This window comes from Oncorhynchus keta, chromosome 37 (assembly GCF_023373465.1).
Source record: "Oncorhynchus keta strain PuntledgeMale-10-30-2019 chromosome 37, Oket_V2, whole genome shotgun sequence".
NCBI classification, from domain to species: domain Eukaryota; kingdom Metazoa; phylum Chordata; class Actinopteri; order Salmoniformes; family Salmonidae; genus Oncorhynchus; species Oncorhynchus keta.
The window spans coordinates 23,239,034-23,259,314 of record NC_068457.1 but is presented as its reverse complement, the minus strand read 5'-3'; the positions used below and the strand labels follow the sequence as shown (position 1 = coordinate 23,259,314).

General features: G+C 38.0%; 1 protein-coding gene across 1 annotated transcript in view; it reads left to right on the top strand.

Annotated features, from left to right (window-relative positions):
* The window catches only part of LOC118370297 (filamin A-interacting protein 1-like), a 100,184-nt gene that overhangs the window by 37,578 nt on the left and 42,325 nt on the right, over window positions 1–20,281 (top strand). The window contains exon 2 of the mRNA XM_052499782.1: window positions 18,489–18,819. Within this exon, the coding sequence (XP_052355742.1) occupies window positions 18,499–18,819 (321 nt within the window). The 5' untranslated portion in view covers window positions 18,489–18,498. The remainder of the gene's footprint in view (window positions 1–18,488; window positions 18,820–20,281) is intronic.

The following is a 20,281-nucleotide window of genomic DNA, read 5'->3' as shown; positions in this document are numbered from 1 at the left end:
GTGTGTGTGTGTGTGTGTGTGTACTGATATTACTTAAAATGCAAGGTATAGGCCTATAGACATGCACAAGCATGAGTCCATGTTGCGTGCATATGGTAATATCCTCTCTGCCAGAGCAATAGCTAATCCTCTGCAAACAGTATGAAGTGCTGTTTATCATTACATCACCTTTTGGCTGTGATCCTACTCCTATTGTGGACCTGTAGAAGACTGAGACAATGAGATGTGAAAGGGCCTGAGCCGGTTTGACACAATGACTGTGTTTGCTTCCCAAATTGTAACCTATTCCCTATGCGTTGCACTACTTTTGACCGGGGCCTATTGGGCTCTGGTCAAAGGTAGTGCACTATGTTGTTAGTACTGGGCCATTTGGGACTCAACCTGTGTGATGTTCAGCTGGCCAGATTAGTAGGAGAACAAATCATGATTCAATGTAATCTCTCTGGGCAGATTCACACACGTTACAAACTCTTTCATTCATAGTGTCACAGAGTATGAATGTCAAACTAGTCTGGTCAGTTTACTACATGGAGGGGGAGAAGACTGTCATGGCATTGTGCTTTCTTCAGTGTTCCCACTGGCCACAGATGTCAGTTCAACATGGAGATTTGATTTACATTGGGTTGAGTTGTCAACTAATGTGTTAAACAAAACATTTCACCATATCGTTGGATTTAGGTTGAAAGGTGGATAAACAAAAAGAAGACGAAATACCCTGACGTTGAAATCCAATCAGTTTTCCATGTTGATTCAACGTCATTGCATAGACGTTTTTGGTTGAAATGACGTGGAAACAACATTGATTCAACCAGTTTTGCTCATTGGGTTTACTGTAGTGTATCAGTATTTCATAACAATCACCTTCCTTATACAATTGTAGGTGAGTTGACTTTAAAGGTACATTCTGGGGATTGGAATCTGTTCAGTGGTCATTTCAATGTTACAGAATGTATCGTGATGAACTCTCCCCAGTATTATACTTGACGTGAAGATTGTTGTTTGCTGTTCAGAACACTATGGAGGAGGGAATGTTCTGGTAAAATAATACCATTGTGGTGCACCTCATCATCATTAGCAGTAGAAGAGGCCATGCAAGGGCTCTTACCTCATATGGTGACTAACTAATTGTGTTCTGGCAGATTCCTCTTCTCACCTTGGCCAAGCTGACAGGCAGCAAAACAAAGTATGCTCATCGAATCAAATCAAATCCAATTTTATTTGTCACATACACATGGTTAGCAGATGTTAATGCAAGTGTAGCGAAATGCTTGTGCTTCTAGTTCCGACAATGCAGTAATAACCAACAAGTAATCTAACTAACAATTCCAAAACGACTGTCTTATACACAGTGTAAGGGGATAAAGAATATGTACATAAAGATATATGAATGAGTGATGGTACAGAGCAGCATAGGCAAGATACAGTAGATGGTATCGAGTACAGTATATACATATGAGATGAGTATGTAAACAAAGTGGCATAGTTAAAGTGGCTAGTGATACATGTATTACGTAAGGATGCAGTAGATGATATAGAGTACAGTATATACGTATGCATATGAGATGAATAATGTAGGGTATGTAACATTATATTAGGTAGCATTGTTTAAAGTGGCTAGTGATATATTTTACATCATTTCCCATCAATTCCCATTACTAAAGTGGCTGGAGTTGAGTCAGTGTCAGTGTGTTGGCAGCAGCCACTCAATGTTAGTGGTGGCTGTTTAACAGTCTGATGGCCTTGAGATAGAAGCTGTTTTTCAGTCTCTCGGTCCCAGCTTTGATGCACCTGTACTGACCTCGCCTTCTGGATGATAGCGGGGTGAACAGGCAGTGGCTCGGGTGGTTGTTGTCCTTGATGATCTTTATGGCCTTCCTGTAACATCGGGTGGTGTAGGTGTCCTGGAGGGCAGGTAGTTTGCCCCCGGTGATGCGTTGTGCAGACCTCACTACCCTCTGGAGAGCCTTACGGTTGTGGGCGGAGCAGTTGCCGTACCAGGCGGCGATACAGCCCGCCAGGATGCTCTCGATTGTGCATCTGTAGAAGTTTGTGAGTGCTTTTGGTGACAAGCCGAATTTCTTCAGCCTCCTGAGGTTGAAGAGGCGCTGCTGCGCCTTCTTCACGATGCAGTCTGTGTGAGTGGACCAATTCAGTTTGTCTGTGATGTGTATGCCGAGGAACAAAAAACTTACTACCCTCTCCACTACTGTTCCATCGATGTGGATAGGGGGGTGTTCCCTCTGCTGTTTCCTGAAGTCCACAATCATCTCCTTAGTTTTGTTGACATTGAGTGTGAGGTTATTTTCCTGACACCACACTCCGAGGGCCCTCACCTCCTCCCTGTAGGCCGTCTCGTCGTTGTTGGTAATCAAGCCTACCACTGTTGTGTCGTCCACAAACTTGATGATTGGGTTGGAGGCGTGCGTGGCCACACACTCGTGGGTGAACAGGGAGTTGAGGATCAGCGGGGTGGAGATGTTGTTGCCTACCCTCACCACCTGGGGGCGGCCCGTCAGGAAGTCCAGTACCCAGTTGCACAGGGCAGGGTCGAGACCCAGGGTCTCGAGCTTGATGACGAGCTTGGAGGGTACTATGGTGTTGAATGCCGAGCTGTAGTCGATGAACAGCATTCTCACATAGGTATTCCTCTTGTCCAGATGGGTTAGGGCAGTGTGCAGTGTGTTTGAGATTGCATCGTCTGTGGACCTATTTGGGCGGTAAGCAAATTGGAATGGGTCTAGGGTGTCAGGTAGGGTGGAGGTGATATGGTCCTTGACTAGTCTCTCAAAGCACTTCATGATGACAGAAGTGAGCGTTACGGGGCGGTAGTCGTTTAGCTCAGTTACCTTAGCTTTCTTGGGAACAGGAACAATGGTGGCCCTCTTGAAGCATGTGGGAACAGCAGACTGGTATAGGGATTGATTGAATATGTCCGTAAACACACCGGCCAGCTGGTCTGCGCATGCTCTGAGGTCGCAGCTGGGGATGCCGTCTGGGCCTGCAGCCTTGCGAGGGTTAACACGTTTAAATGTCTTACTCACCTCGGCTGCAGTAAAGGAGAGTCCGCATGTTTTCGTTGCAGGTCGTGTCAGTGGCACTGTATTGTCCTCAAAGCGGGCAAAAAAGTTATTTAGTCTGCCTGGGAGCAAGACATCCTGGTCCGTGACTGGGCTGGTTTTCTTCTTGTCGTCCGTGATTGACTGTAGACCCACTATGTTTGTGGTTTCGTACCTAGCGTATGCAGCAACATTAAAAATCATGTTCACAGTTCATACATAGACTACATCATAACAGTAAAAACCATGTTCACAGTTCATACATAGGCTACATCACAACAGTAAAACCATGTTCACAGTTCATACATAGACTACATCATAACAGTAAAAACCATGTTCACAGTTCATACATAGACGACATCACAACAGTAAAAACCATGTTCACAGTTCATACATAGACTACATCACAACAGTAAAAACCATGTTCACAGTTCATACATAGACTACATCACAACAGTAAAAACCATGTTCACAGTTCATACATAGACTACATCACAACAGTAAAGACCATGTTCACAGTTCATACATAGACGACATCACAACAGTAAAGACCATGTTCACAGTTCATACATAGACTACATCACAGCAGTAAAAACCATGTTCACAGTTCATACATAGACTACATCACAACAGTAAAAACCATGTTCACAGTTCATACATAGACTACATCACAACAGTAAAAACCATGTTCACAGTTCATACATAGACTACATCACAACAGTAAAAACCATGTTCACAGTTCATACATAGACTACATCACAACAGTAAAAACCATGTTCACAGTTCATACATAGACTACATCACAACAGTAAAAACCATGTTCACAGTTCATACATAGACTACATCACAACAGTAAAAACCATGTTCACAGTTCATACATAGACTACATCACATCAGTAAAAACCATGTTCACAGTTCATACATAGACTACATCACAACAGTAAAAAACCATGTTCACAGTTCATACATAGACTACATCACAACAGTAAAACCATGTTCACAGTTCATACATAGACTACATCACAACAGTAAAAACCATGTTCACAGTTCATACATAGACTACATCACAACAGTAAAAACCATCTTCACAGTTCATACATAGACTACATCAGCAACAGTAAAAAACATGTTCACAGTTCATACATAGACTACATCACAACAGTAAAAACCATGTTCACAGTTCATACATAGACTACATCACAACAGTAAAAACCATGTTCACAGTTCATACATAGACTACATCACAACAGTAAAACCATGTTCACAGTTCATACATAGACTACATCACAACAGTAAAAACCATGTTCACAGTTCATACATACACTACATCACAACAGTAAAAACCATGTTCACAGTTCATACATAGACTACATCACAACAGTAAAGACCATGTTCACAGTTCATACATAGACTACATCACAACAGTAAAAACCATGTTCACAGTTCATACATAGACTACATCACAACAGTAAAGACCATGTTCACAGTTCATACATAGACTACATCACATCAGTAAAAAACCATGTTCACAGTTCATACATAGACTACATCACAACAGTAAAAACCATGTTCACAGTTCATACATAGACTACATCAGCAACAGTAAAAACCATGTTCACAGTTCATACATAGACTACATCACAACAGTAAAGACCATGTTCACAGTTCATACATAGACTACATCACAACATTAAAAACCATGTTCACAGTTCATACATAGACTACATCACAACAGTAAAAACCATGTTCACAGTTCATACATAGACTACATCACAACAGTAAAAAACATGTTCACAGTTCATACATAGACTACATCACAACATTAAAAACCATGTTCACAGTTCATACATAGACTACATCACAACAGTAAAAACCATGTTCACAGTTCATACATAGACTACATCACAACAGTAACAACCATGTTCACAGTTCATACATAGACTACATCACAACAGTAAAAACCATGTTCACAGTTCATACATAGACTACATCACAACATTAAAAACCATGTTCACAGTTCATACATAGACTACATCACAACAGTAAAAACCATGTTCACAGTTCATACATAGACTACATCACAACAGTAAAGACCATGTTCACAGTTCATACATAGACTACATCACAACAGTAAAAACCATGTTCACAGTTCATACATAGACTACATCACAACAGTAAAAACCATGTTCACAGTTCATACATAGACTACATCACAACAGTAAAAACCATCTTCACAGTTCATACATAGACTACATCAGCAACAGTAAAAAACATGTTCACAGTTCATACATAGACTACATCACAACAGTAAAAACCATGTTCACAGTTCATACATAGACTACATCACAACAGTAAAAACCATGTTCACAGTTCATACATAGACTACATCACAACAGTAAAACCATGTTCACAGTTCATACATAGACTACATCACAACAGTAAAGACCATGTTCACAGTTCATACATAGACTACATCACAACAGTAAAAACCATGTTCACAGTTCATACATAGACTACATCACAACAGTAAAGACCATGTTCACAGTTCATACATAGACTACATCACATCAGTAAAAAACCATGTTCACAGTTCATACATAGACTACATCACAACAGTAAAAACCATGTTCACAGTTCATACATAGACTACATCAGCAACAGTAAAAACCATGTTCACAGTTCATACATAGACAGTAAAAACATGTTCACAACAGACTACATCACAACAGACCATGTTCACAGTTCATACATAGACTACATCACAACATTAAAAACCATGTTCACAGTTCATACATAGACTACATCACAACAGTAAAAACCATGTTCACAGTTCATACATAGACTACATCACAACAGTAAAAACCATGTTCACAGTTCATACATAGACTACATCACAACAGTAAAAACCATGTTCACAGTTCATACATAGACTACATCACAACAGTAAAACCATGTTCACAGTTCATACATAGACTACATCACAACAGTAAAAACCATGTTCACAGTTCATACATAGACTACATCACAACATTAAAAACCATGTTCACAGTTCATACATAGACTACATCACAACAGTAAAAACCATGTTCACAGTTCATACATAGACTACATCACAACAGTAAAGACCATGTTCACAGTTCATACATAGACTACATCACAACAGTAAAAACCATGTTCACAGTTCATAGACTACATCAGACTACATGTTCAGTTCAACAGTCAAAAACCATGTTCACAGTTCATACATAGACTACATCACAACAGTAAAAACCATGTTCACAGTTCATACATAGACTACATCAGCAACAGTAAAAACCATGTTCACAGTTCATACATAGACTACATCAGCAACAGTAAAAACCATGTTCACAGTTCATACATAGACTACATCACAACAGTAAAAAACATGTTCACAGTTCATACATAGACTACATCACATCAGTAAAAACCATGTTCACAGTTCATACATAGACTACATCACAACAGTAAAAACCATGTTCACAGTTCATACATAGACTACATCAGCAACAGTAAAAACCATGTTCACAGTTCATACATAAACTACATCAGCAACAGTAAAAACCATGTTCACAGTTCATACATAGACTACATCACAACAGTAAAAACCATGTTCACAGTTCATACATAAACTACATCACAACAGTAAAAACCATGTTCACAGTTCATACATAGACTACATCACAACAGTAAAACCATGTTCACAGTTCATACATAGACATACATAAAAACCATGTTCACAGTTCATACATAGACTACATCACAACAAAAACCATGTTCACAGTTCATACATAGACTACATCACAACAGTAAAAACCATGTTCACAGTTCATACATAGACTACATCACAACAGTAAAACCATGTTCACAGTTCATACATAGACTACATCACAACAGTAAAAACCATGTTCACAGTTCATACATAGACTACATCACAACAGTAAAAACCATGTTCACAGTTCATACATAGACTACATCACAACAGTAAAAACCATGTTCACAGTTCATACATAGACTACATCACAACAGTAAAAACCATGTTCACAGTTCATACATAGACTACATCACAACAGTAAAAAACCATGTTCACAGTTCATACATAGACTACATCAGCAACAGTAAAAAACATGTTCACAGTTCATACATAGACTACATCACAACAGTAAAAACCATGTTCACAGTTCATACATAGACTACATCACAACAGTAAAAACCATGTTCACAGTTCATACATAGACTACATCACAACAGTAAAACCATGTTCACAGTTCATACATAGACTACATCAGCAACAGTAAAAACCATGTTCACAGTTCATACATAGACTAGACTACATCACAACAGTAAAAACCATGTTCACAGTTCATACATAGACTACATCACAACAGTAAAAACCATGTTCACAGTTCATACATAGACTACATCACAACAGTAAAAACCATGTTCACAGTTCATACATAGACTACATCACAACATGTTAAAAACCATGTTCACAGTTCATACATAGACTACATCACAACAGTAAAAACCATGTTCACAGTTCATACATAGACTACATCACAACAGTAAAACCATGTTCACAGTTCATACATAGACAGTAAAACCATGTTCACAGTTCAACATAGACTACATCACAACAGTAAAAACCATGTTCACAGTTCATACATAGACTACATCACAACAGTAAAACCATGTTCACAGTTCATACATAGACTACATCACAACAGTAAAAACCATGTTCACAGTTCATACATAGACTACATCACATCAGTAAAAACCATGTTCACAGTTCATACATAGACTACATCACAACAGTAAAAACCATGTTCACAGTTCATACATAGACTACATCACAACAGTAAAAACCATGTTCACAGTTCATACATAGACTACATCACAACAGTAAAAACCATGTTCACAGTTCATACATAGACTACATCACAACAGTAAAACCATGTTCACAGTTCATACATAGACTACATCACAACAGTAAAAACCATGTTCAGTAAAACAGTTCATACATAGACTACATCACAACAGTAAAAACCATGTTCACAGTTCATACATAGACTACATCACAACAGTAAAACCATGTTCACAGTTCATACATAGACTACATCACAACAGTAAAAACCATGTTCACAGTTCATACATAGACTACATCACAACAGTAAAACCATGTTCACAGTTCATACATAGACTACATCACAACAGTAAAAACCATGTTCACAGTTCATACATAGACTACATCACAACAGTAAAAACCATGTTCACAGTTCATACATAGACTACATCAGCAACAGTAAAAACCATGTTCACAGTTCATACATAGACTACATCAGCAACAGTAAAAACCATGTTCACAGTTCATACATAGACTACATCACAACAGTAAAAACCATGTTCACAGTTCATACATAGACTACATCACATCAGTAAAAACCATGTTCACAGTTCATACATAGACTACATCACAACAGTAAAAAACCATGTTCACAGTTCATACATAGACTACATCACAACAGTAAAACCATGTTCACAGTTCATACATAGACTACCATCACAGTTCAACAGACTACATCACAACAAAAACCATGTTCACAGTTCATACATAGACTACATCAGACTACATCACAACAGTAAAAACCATGTTCACAGTTCATACATAGACTACATCACAACAGTAAAAACCATGTTCACAGTTCATACATAAACTACATCACAACAGTAAAACCATGTTCACAGTTCATACATAGACTACATCACAACAGTAAAACCATGTTCACAGTTCATACATAGACTACATCACATCAGTAAAAACCATGTTCACAGTTCATACATAGACTACATCACAACAGTAAAAACCATGTTCACAGTTCATACATAGACTACATCACAACAGTAAAACCATGTTCACAGTTCATACATAGACTACATCACATCAGTAAAAAAAAGTTCATACATAGTCACAACAGTAAAAACCATGTTCACAGTTCATACATAGACTACATCACAACAGTAAAAACCATGTTCACAGTTCATACATAGACTACATCACAACAGTAAAAACCATGTTCACAGTTCATACATAGACTACATCACAACAGTAAAAACCATGTTCACAGTTCATACATAGACTACATCACAACAGTAAAAACCATGTTCACAGTTCATACATAGACTACATCACAACAGTAAAAACCATGTTCACAGTTCATACATAGACTACATCACAACAGTAAAAACCATGTTCACAGTTCATACATAGACTACATCACAACAGTAAAAACCATGTTCACAGTAAAAAACCATGTTCATACATAGACTACATCACAACAGTAAAAACCATGTTACATCAGCACTACATCACAAAGTAAAACCATGTTCACAGTTCATACATAGACTACATCACAACATTAAAAACCATGTTCACAGTTCATACATAGACTACATCACAACAGTAAAAACCATGTTCACAGTTCATACATAGACTACATCACAACAGTAAAAACCATGTTCACAGTTCATACATAGACTACATCACAACAGTAAAAACCATGTTCACAGTTCATACATAGACTACATCACAACATTAAAAACCATGTTCACAGTTCATACATAGACTACATCACAACAGTAAAACCATGTTCACAGTTCATACATAGACTACATCACAACAGTAAAAACCATGTTCACAGTTCATACATAGACTACATCACAACAGTAAAACCATGTTCACAGTTCATACATAGACTACATCACAACAGTAAAACCATGTTCACAGTTCATACATAGACTACATCACATCAGTAAAAACCATGTTCACAGTTCATACATAGACTACATCACAACAGTAAAAAACCATGTTCACAGTTCATACATAGACTACATCACAACAGTAAAAACCATGTTCACAGTTCATACATAGACATCACATCAGTAAAAACCAACAGTTCATAATAGACTACATGTTCACAGTTCATACATAGACTACATCACAACAGTAAAACCATGTTCACAGTTCATACATAGACTACATCACAACAGTAAAAACCATGTTCACAGTTCATACATAGACTACATCACAACAGTAAAAACATGTTCATACAGTTCATGTTCACAGTTCATAGACTACATCACAACATTAAAACCATGTTCACAGTTCATACATAGACTACATCACAACAGTCACAACAGTAAAACCAAAAACCATGTTCACAGTTCATACATAGACTACATCACAACAGTAAAAACCATGTTCACAGTTCATACATAGACTACATCACAACAGTAAAAACCATGTTCACAGTTCATACATAGACTACATCACAACAGTAAAAACCATGTTCACAGTTCATACATAGACTACATCACAACAGTAAAACCATGTTCACAGTTCATACATAGACTACATCACAACAGTAAAGACCATGTTCACAGTTCATACATAGACTACATCACAACAGTAAAAACCATGTTCACAGTTCATACATAGACTACATCACAACAGTAAAAACCATGTTCACAGTTCATACATAGACTACATCACAACAGTAAAAACCATGTTCACAGTTCATACATAGACTACATCACAACAGTAAAAACCATGTTCACAGTTCATAGACTACATCACAACAGTAAAACTACATCAGACTACATCACAACAGTAAAAAACCATGTTCACAGTTCATACATAGACTACATCAGCAACAGTAAAAACCATGTTCACAGTTCATACATAGACTACATCACAACAGTAAAAACATGTTCACAGTTCATACATAGACTACATCACAACAGTAAAAACCATGTTCACAGTTCATACATAGACTACATCACAACAGTAAAAACCATGTTCACAGTTCATACATAGACTACATCACAACAGTAAAAACCATGTTCACAGTTCATACATAGACTACATCAGCAACAGTAAAAAGTAAAAACCATGTTCACAGTTCATACATAGACTACATCACAACAGTAAAAACCATGTTCACAGTTCATACATAGACTACATCACAACAGTAAAAAACCATGTTCACAGTTCATACATAGACTACATCACAACAGTAAAACCATGTTCACAGTTCATACATAGACTACATCACAACAGTAAAAACCATGTTCACAGTTCATACATAGACTACATCACAACAGTAAAAACCATGTTCACAGTTCATACATAGACTACATCACAACAGTAAAACCATGTTCACAGTTCATACATAGACTACATCACATCAGTAAAAACCATGTTCAGTAAAAACAGTTCATCACATAGACTACATCACAACAGTAAAAACCATGTTCACAGTTCATACATAGACTACATCACAACAGTAAAAACATGTTCACAGTTCATACATAGACTACATCACAACAGTAAAAACCATGTTCACAGTTCATACATAGACTACATCACAACAGTAAAAACCATCTTCACAGTTCATACATAGACTACATCAGCAACAGTAAAAAACATGTTCACAGTTCATACATAGACTACATCACAACAGTAAAAACCATGTTCACAGTTCATACATAGACTACATCACAACAGTAAAAACCATGTTCACAGTTCATACATAGACTACATCACAACAGTAAAAACCATGTTCACAGTTCATACATAGACTACATCAGCAACAGTAAAAACCATGTTCACAGTTCATACATAGACTACATCACAACATTAAAAACCATGTTCACAGTTCATACATAGACTACATCACAACAGTAAAAACCATGTTCACAGTTCATACATAGACTACATCACAACAGTAAAAACCATGTTCACAGTTCATACATAGACTACATCACAACAGTAAAACCATCAGTTCATACATAGTAGTAAAACCATGTTCACAGTTCATACATAGACTACATCACAACATTAAAAACCATGTTCACAGTTCATACATAGACTACATCACAACAGTAAAACCATGTTCACAGTTCATACATAGACTACATCACAACAGTAAAAACCATGTTCACAGTTCATACATAGACTACATCACAACAGTAAAACCATGTTCACAGTTCATACATAGACTACATCACAACAGTCATGTTCACAGTTCATACATAGACTACATCAAACCATGTTCACAGTTCATACATAGACTACATCACAACAGTAAAACCATGTTCACAGTTCATACATAAACTACATCACAACAGTAAAAACCATGTTCACAGTTCATACATAGACTACATCACAACAGTAAAACCATGTTCACAGTTCATACATAGACTACATCACATCAGTAAAAACCATGTTCACAGTTCATACATAGACTACATCACAACAGTAAAAACCATGTTCACAGTTCATACATAGACTACATCACAACAGTAAAACCATGTTCACAGTTCATACATAGACTACATCACATCAGTAAAAACCATGTTCACAGTTCATACATAGAGTACATCACAACAGTCAAAAACCATGTAAAAACCATGTTCACAGTTCATACATAGACTACATCACAACAGTAAAAACATGTTCACAGTTCATACATAGACTACATCACAACAGTAAAAACCATGTTCACAGTTCATACATAGACTACATCACAACAGTAAAAACCATCTTCACAGTTCATAAAACATAGACTACATCAGCAACAGTAAAAAACATGTTCACAGTTCATACATAGACTACATCACAACAGTAAAAACCATGTTCACAGTTCATACATAGACTACATCACAACAGTAAAAACCATGTTCACAGTTCATACATAGACTACATCACAACAGTAAAACCATGTTCACAGTTCATACATAGACTACATCAGCAACAGTAAAAACCATGTTCACAGTTCATACATAGACTACATCACAACATTAGTAAAACCATGTTCACAGTTCATACATAGACTACATCACAACAGTAAAAACCATGTTCACAGTTCATACATAGACTACATCACAACAGTAAAAACCATGTTCACAGTTCATACATAGACTACATCAGCAACAGTAAAAACCATGTTCACAGTTCATACATAGACTACATCACAACATTAAAACCATGTTCACAGTTCATACATAGACTACATCACAACAGTAAAAAAAACCATGTTCACAGTTCATACATAGACTACATCACAACAGTAAAAACCATGTTCACAGTTCATACATAGACTACATCACAACAGTAAAACCATGTTCACAGTTCATACATAGACTACATCACAACAGTAAAAACCATGTTCACAGTTCATACATAGACTACATCACAACAGTAAAAACCATGTTCACAGTTCATACATAGACTACATCACAACAGTAAAAACCATGTTCACAGTTCATACATAGACTACATCACAACAGTAAAAACCATGTTCACAGTTCATACATAGACTACATCACAACAGTAAAAACCATGTTCACAGTTCATACATAGACTACATCACAACAGTAAAAACCATGTTCACAGTTCATACATAGACTACATCAGCAACAGTAAAAACCATGTTCACAGTTCATACATAGACTACATCACAACAGTAAAAACCATGTTCACAGTTCATACATAGACTACATCACAACAGTAAAAACCATGTTCACAGTTCATACATAGACTACATCACAACAGTAAAACCATGTTCACAGTTCATACATAGACTACATCACAACAGTAAAAACCATGTTCACAGTTCATACATAGACTACATCACAACAGTAAAACCATGTTCACAGTTCATACATAGACTACATCACAACAGTAAAAACCATGTTCACAGTTCATACATAGACTACATCACAACAGTAAAAACCATGTTCACAGTTCATACATAGACTACATCACAACAGTAAAACCATGTTCACAGTTCATACATAGACTACATCACAACAGTAAAAACCATGTTCACAGTTCATACATAGACTACATCACAACAGTAAAACCATGTTCACAGTTCATACATAGACTACATCAGCAACAGTAAAAACCATGTTCACAGTTCATACATAGACTACATCACAACAGTAAAGACCATGTTCACAGTTCATACATAGACTACATCACAACAGTAAAAACCATGTTCACAGTTCATACATAGACTACATCACAACAGTAAAAACCATGTTCACAGTTCATACATAGACTACATCACAACAGTAAAAACATGTTCACAGTTCATACATAGACTACATCACAACATTAAAAACCATGTTCACAGTTCATACATAGACTACATCACAACAGTAAAAACCATCTTCACAGTTCATACATAGACTACATCACAACAGTAACAACCATGTTCACAGTTCATACATAGACTACATCACAACAGTAAAAACCATGTTCACAGTTCATACATAGACTACATCACAACAGTAAAAACCATGTTCACAGTTCATACATAGACTACATCAGCAACAGTAAAAACCATGTTCACAGTTCATACATAGACTACATCAGCAACAGTAAAAACCATGTTCACAGTTCATACATAGACTACATCACATCAGTAAAACCATGTTCACAGTTCATACATAGACTACATCACAACAGTAAAAACCATGTTCACAGTTCATACATAGACTACATCAGCAACAGTAAAAACCATGTTCACAGTTCATACATAAACTACATCAGCAACAGTAAAAACCATGTTCACAGTTCATACATAGACTACATCACAACAGTAAAAACATGTTCACAGTTCATACATAGACTACATCAGCAACAGTAAAAAACATGTTCACAGTTCATACATAGACTACATCACAACAGTAAAAACCATGTTCACAGTTCATACATAGACTACATCAGCAACAGTAAAAAACATGTTCACAGTTCATACATAGACTACATCAGCAACAGTAAAAACCATGTTCACAGTTCATACATAGACTACATCACAACATTAAAAACCATGTTCACAGTTCATACATAGACTACATCACAACAGTAAAGACCATGTTCACAGTTCATACATAGACTACATCACAACAGTAAAAACCATGTTCACAGTTCATACATAGACTACATCACAACAGTAAAAACCATGTTCACAGTTCATACATAGACTACATCAGCAACAGTAAAAACCATGTTCACAGTTCATACATAGACTACATCACATCAGTAAAAACCATGTTCACAGTTCATACATAGACTACATCACAACAGTAAAAACCATGTTCACAGTTCATACATAGACTACATCAGCAACAGTAAAAACCATGTTCACAGTTCATACATAAACTACATCAGCAACAGTAAAAACCATGTTCACAGTTCATACATAGACTACATCAGCAACAGTAAAAAACATGTTCACAGTTCATACATAGACTACATCAGCAACAGTAAAAACCATGTTCACAGTTCATACATAGACTACATCACAACAGTAAAAACCATGTTCACAGTTCATACATAGACTACATCAGCAACAGTAAAAAACATGTTCACAGTTCATACATAGACTACATCAGCAACAGTAAAAACCATGTTCACAGTTCATACATAGACTACATCACAACATTAAAAACCATGTTCACAGTTCATACATAGACTACATCACAACAGTAAAGACCATGTTCACAGTTCATACATAGACTACATCACAACAGTAAAAACCATGTTCACAGTTCATACATAGACTACATCACAACAGTAAAAACCATGTTCACAGTTCATACATAGACTACATCAGCAACAGTAAAAACCATGTTCACAGTTCATACATAGACTACATCAGCAACAGTAAAAACCATGTTCACAGTTCATACATAGACTACATCACAACAGTAAAAAACATGTTCACAGTTCATACATAGACTACATCACATCAGTAAAAACCATGTTCACAGTTCATACATAGACTACATCACAACAGTAAAAACCATGTTCACAGTTCATACATAGACTACATCAGCAACAGTAAAAACCATGTTCACAGTTCATACATAAACTACATCAGCAACAGTAAAAAACATGTTCACAGTTCATACATAGACTACATCACAACAGTAAAAACCATGTTCACAGTTCATACATAGACTACATCAGCAACAGTAAAAAACATGTTCACAGTTCATACATAGACTACATCAGCAACAGTAAAAACCATGTTCACAGTTCATACATAGACTACATCAGCAACAGTAAAAAACATGTTCACAGTTCATACATAGACTACATCAGCAACAGTAAAAACCATGTTCACAGTTCATACATAGACTACATCACAACAGTAAAAACCATGTTCACAGTTCATACATAGACTACATCAGCAACAGTAAAAACCATGTTCACAGTTCATACATAGACTACATCACAACAGTAAAAACCATGTTCACAGTTCATACATAGACTACATCAGCAACAGTAAAAACCATGTTCACAGTTCATACATAGACTACATCACAACAGTAAAAACCATGTTCACAGTTCATACATAGACTACATCAGCAACAGTAAAAACCATGTTCACAGTTCACACATAGACTACATCACAACAGTAAAAACCATGTACACAGTTCATACATAGACTACATCACATCAGTAAAAACCATGTTCACAGTTCATACATAGACTACATCACAACAGTAAAAACCATGTTCACAGTTCATACATAGACTACATCAGCAACAGTAAAAACCATGTTCACAGTTCATACATAGACGACATCAGCAGTTCCATAACTGGTGTTTTTGTCTTGTGCTCTTCTGAGAAGTTCAGAGATAATTCCAAAAACATAATCATCTCAAACCGTGCTTTCATTTGGCTTGCTTGAATAACTGGTACTTTCCAGCAAAAGTCTCTCTTTGCACATTCTTGTTAATTTTTGTTTACTTTATTGTTGGACTATAACATGATCTGGAGGGAGTGAAATGGGTGAGAGCTTCCAAAGGAAAGTAGGCTCTAAAAATAAAGTGTTACCAACGTTTCTCTGAAAGTAGTGTACAAAGCCAGTATAGATGTGCCAAAGAGAGTGATCCAGCCTCGGATTGGAAACCTAGATTCTCCCAGTGAGAGGTTCTAAACAGAAGTATAGTTCTCTCACAGTATAGGTTTCCCAGCACTCCTACGTCCAACCATTACAGTCATGGAACAGGACAGCCTGTGTGACTGTCAAACCCAACACTGACCAGTAGCGTGGGCCCTCGGCAATGTTTACTCTCAAAACACACAGCTTTGTCAGGGAAGTGAGCGAACAACAGCCAGAGTTGATCTGGAGACATGCCAGACGCTCCACTCCAGCCAGCTCTATTTCAGTCTCACACAAACACACACAGCACAGCAGAGAACACTGGGGCATATCTGAGCTCTCATGACAGTCAATCAAATAGATTGTTATATATTATTATACATTCACTGAACACTGCAATGGCAGGTTTGGCACTTTGGCAGTACACACTTAGAAAAAAGGGTTCTTCGGCTGTCCCCATAGGAGAACCATTTTTGGTTCCATGTAGAACTCTCTGTGGAAATGGTTCTTCATAGAACCCAAAAGGGTTCTACCTGGAACCAAAAAGGGTTATTCAAAGGGTTCTCCTATGGGGACAGCCAAAGACAGTGACCCGGGTTGAACTCTTTAGAGGTGTTGCGTAACCAGCTCCTTGTCGACCTGGATCCCAGCTGTGCCCTTTGTCTGTTTGAACAGCTCAAATGTTGCAAGACTAACTGTGAGTAATAGCTGCAATCCATTAGGGCCAAACAGGGCCTGATTGCTTTAGTCTCTACTGTGGCACAGTTTACTCATCAACAGAACCCTGATGAAGGTTTACGGAATTACACGCTATCCTCCAGGGACGAGTGCATTGTGATGGTGTAAGCAAACCCTCACTAACGGACATGGCTGCTCTCTGCTCTTGCCTGGAGCCCAGATCTCTGAGTTTAGATCTGTTCAAGCAGACTGCTGCTTGCGGCGATGACATCATCCCCGAATCATTCCGTGCCTTGCGTGTGTACATATGCAGTCAAACAGCTATCCCTCTTACTCATAAACTGTCAGCCAGGCCACTAATACAACTGGTGATGTAATGAATGATTCAAGGCGTTTTTCTTTTCATCCTCAGATCAAACACACAGAACAGAGATTGGCCTCTGCCTATTAAGGATTTGTATTCACAATCACTTTTTTATCAAGGTGCATGTCTACCTTTCCCGGTACTATATAACGCAGAAAACGATAAATGACACAGTGAATGGAGCTTAAGACTGTCGGACCATTCATGGCTTCATCATTGTCATGAGTCAGTGATTTAACCAAACCACAGTCTTATACAATGATACAGAGGCTGGACGACCGAGCTTCGGGGCTGAATAGAACAGATCACTCCCTTCAACCCACCAACCCTTTACCCCACGGCTACACCCAACCCCACCCCAACCCATCTATCAATCTCCTTCCACTATGTTCCTTCCTGCTCCCACTGCAGGTAAAAAAACATGCGTTCCCGTAGCAACAGCCTAGAGGACACAGCAAAGGCCAAGCTGGCTCAGCACCAGGCACGATCACAGCGGCGGGCCACAGAACGTGAGGGGCCCCAGGGCAGGGGTGCAGGACGGGCCAGGCACAGGGAGCCCCCCGATGACACAGGCACAAACACAGGCACTGTCCAGAGGAAGGAAAATGAGGGCAGTGGCAGCAGTGGGAGTGGCAGTGCCAGCAGTAACAGTCGGAGGGAGAAGGCAGCAGGCGGGAAGACCAGGGACCTCTCCAGAGACGACCTTCTGTTCCTTCTCTCCATGCTAGAAGGAGAACTGCAGGTGAGGAGAGACTGTGGGACTGGCCAGGGTTTGGATGGTTTTGGGTTGTTTGATGAGGAGAGACTAGGAGACTGGGCAAGGCTTTGGCTTGTTCTGGGTTATCTGGTGAGGAGAGGCAGGTCACTTGGTTCTTTGTAATAATAAACCATGGGTAGTCTAGCTATAGGACAGGCTTATTGGTAATACTAAACCATGGGTAGTCTAGCTATAGGACAGGCTTATTGGTAATACTAAACCATGGGTAGTCTAGCTATAGGACAGGCTTCTTGCTAATACTAAACCATGGGTAGTCTAGCTATAGGACAGGCTTATTGGTAATACTAAACCATGGGTAGTCTAGCTATAGGACAGGCTTATTGGTAATACTAAACCATGGGTAGTCTAGCTATAGGACAGGCTTCTTGCTAATACTAAACCATGGGTAGTCTAGCTATAGGACAGGCTTATTGGTAATACTAAACCATGGGTAGTCTAGCTATAGGACGGACTTATTGGTAATACTAAACCATGGGTAGTCTAGCCATAGGACAGGCTTATTGGTAATACTAAACCATGGGTAGTCTAGCTATAGGACAGGCTTATTGGTAATACTAAACCATGGGTAGTCTAGCTATAGGACAGGCTTATTGGTAATACTAAACCATGGGTAGTCTAGCTATAGGACAGGCTTCTTGCTAATACTAAACCATGGGTAGTCTAGCTATAGGACAGGCTTATTGGTAATACTAAACCAGGGGTAGTCTAGCTATAGGACAGGCTTCTTTGTAATACTAAACCATGGGTAGTCTAGCTATAGGACAGGCTTATTGGTAATACTAAACCATGGGTAGTCTAGCTATAGGACGGACTTATTGGTAATACTAAACCATGGGTAGTCTAGCCATAGGACAGGCTTATTGGTAATACTAAACCATGGGTAGTCTAGCTATAGGACAGGCTTATTGGTAATACTAAACCATGGGTAGTCTAGCTATAGGACAGGCTTATTGGTAATACTAAACCATGGGTAGTCTAGCTATAGGACAGGCTTCTTGCTAATACTAAACCATGGGTAGTCTAGCTATAGGACAGGCTTATTGGTAATACTAAACCATGGGTAGTCTAGCTATAGGACAGGCTTCTTTGTAATACTAAACCATGGGTAGTCTAGCTATAGGACAGGCTTATTGGTAATACTAAACCATGGGTAGTCTAGCTATAGGACAGGCTTATTGGTAATACTAAACCATGGGTAGTCTAGCTATAGGACAGGCTTATTGGTAATACTAAACCATGGGTAGTCTAGCTATAGGACAGACTTATTGGTAATACTAAACCATGGGTAGTCTAGCCATAGGACAGGCTTATTGGTAATACTAAACCATGGGTAGTCTAGCTATAGGACAGGCTTCTTGCTAATACTAAACCATGGGTAGTCTAGCTATAGGACAGGCTTATTGGTAATACTAAACCATGGGTAGTC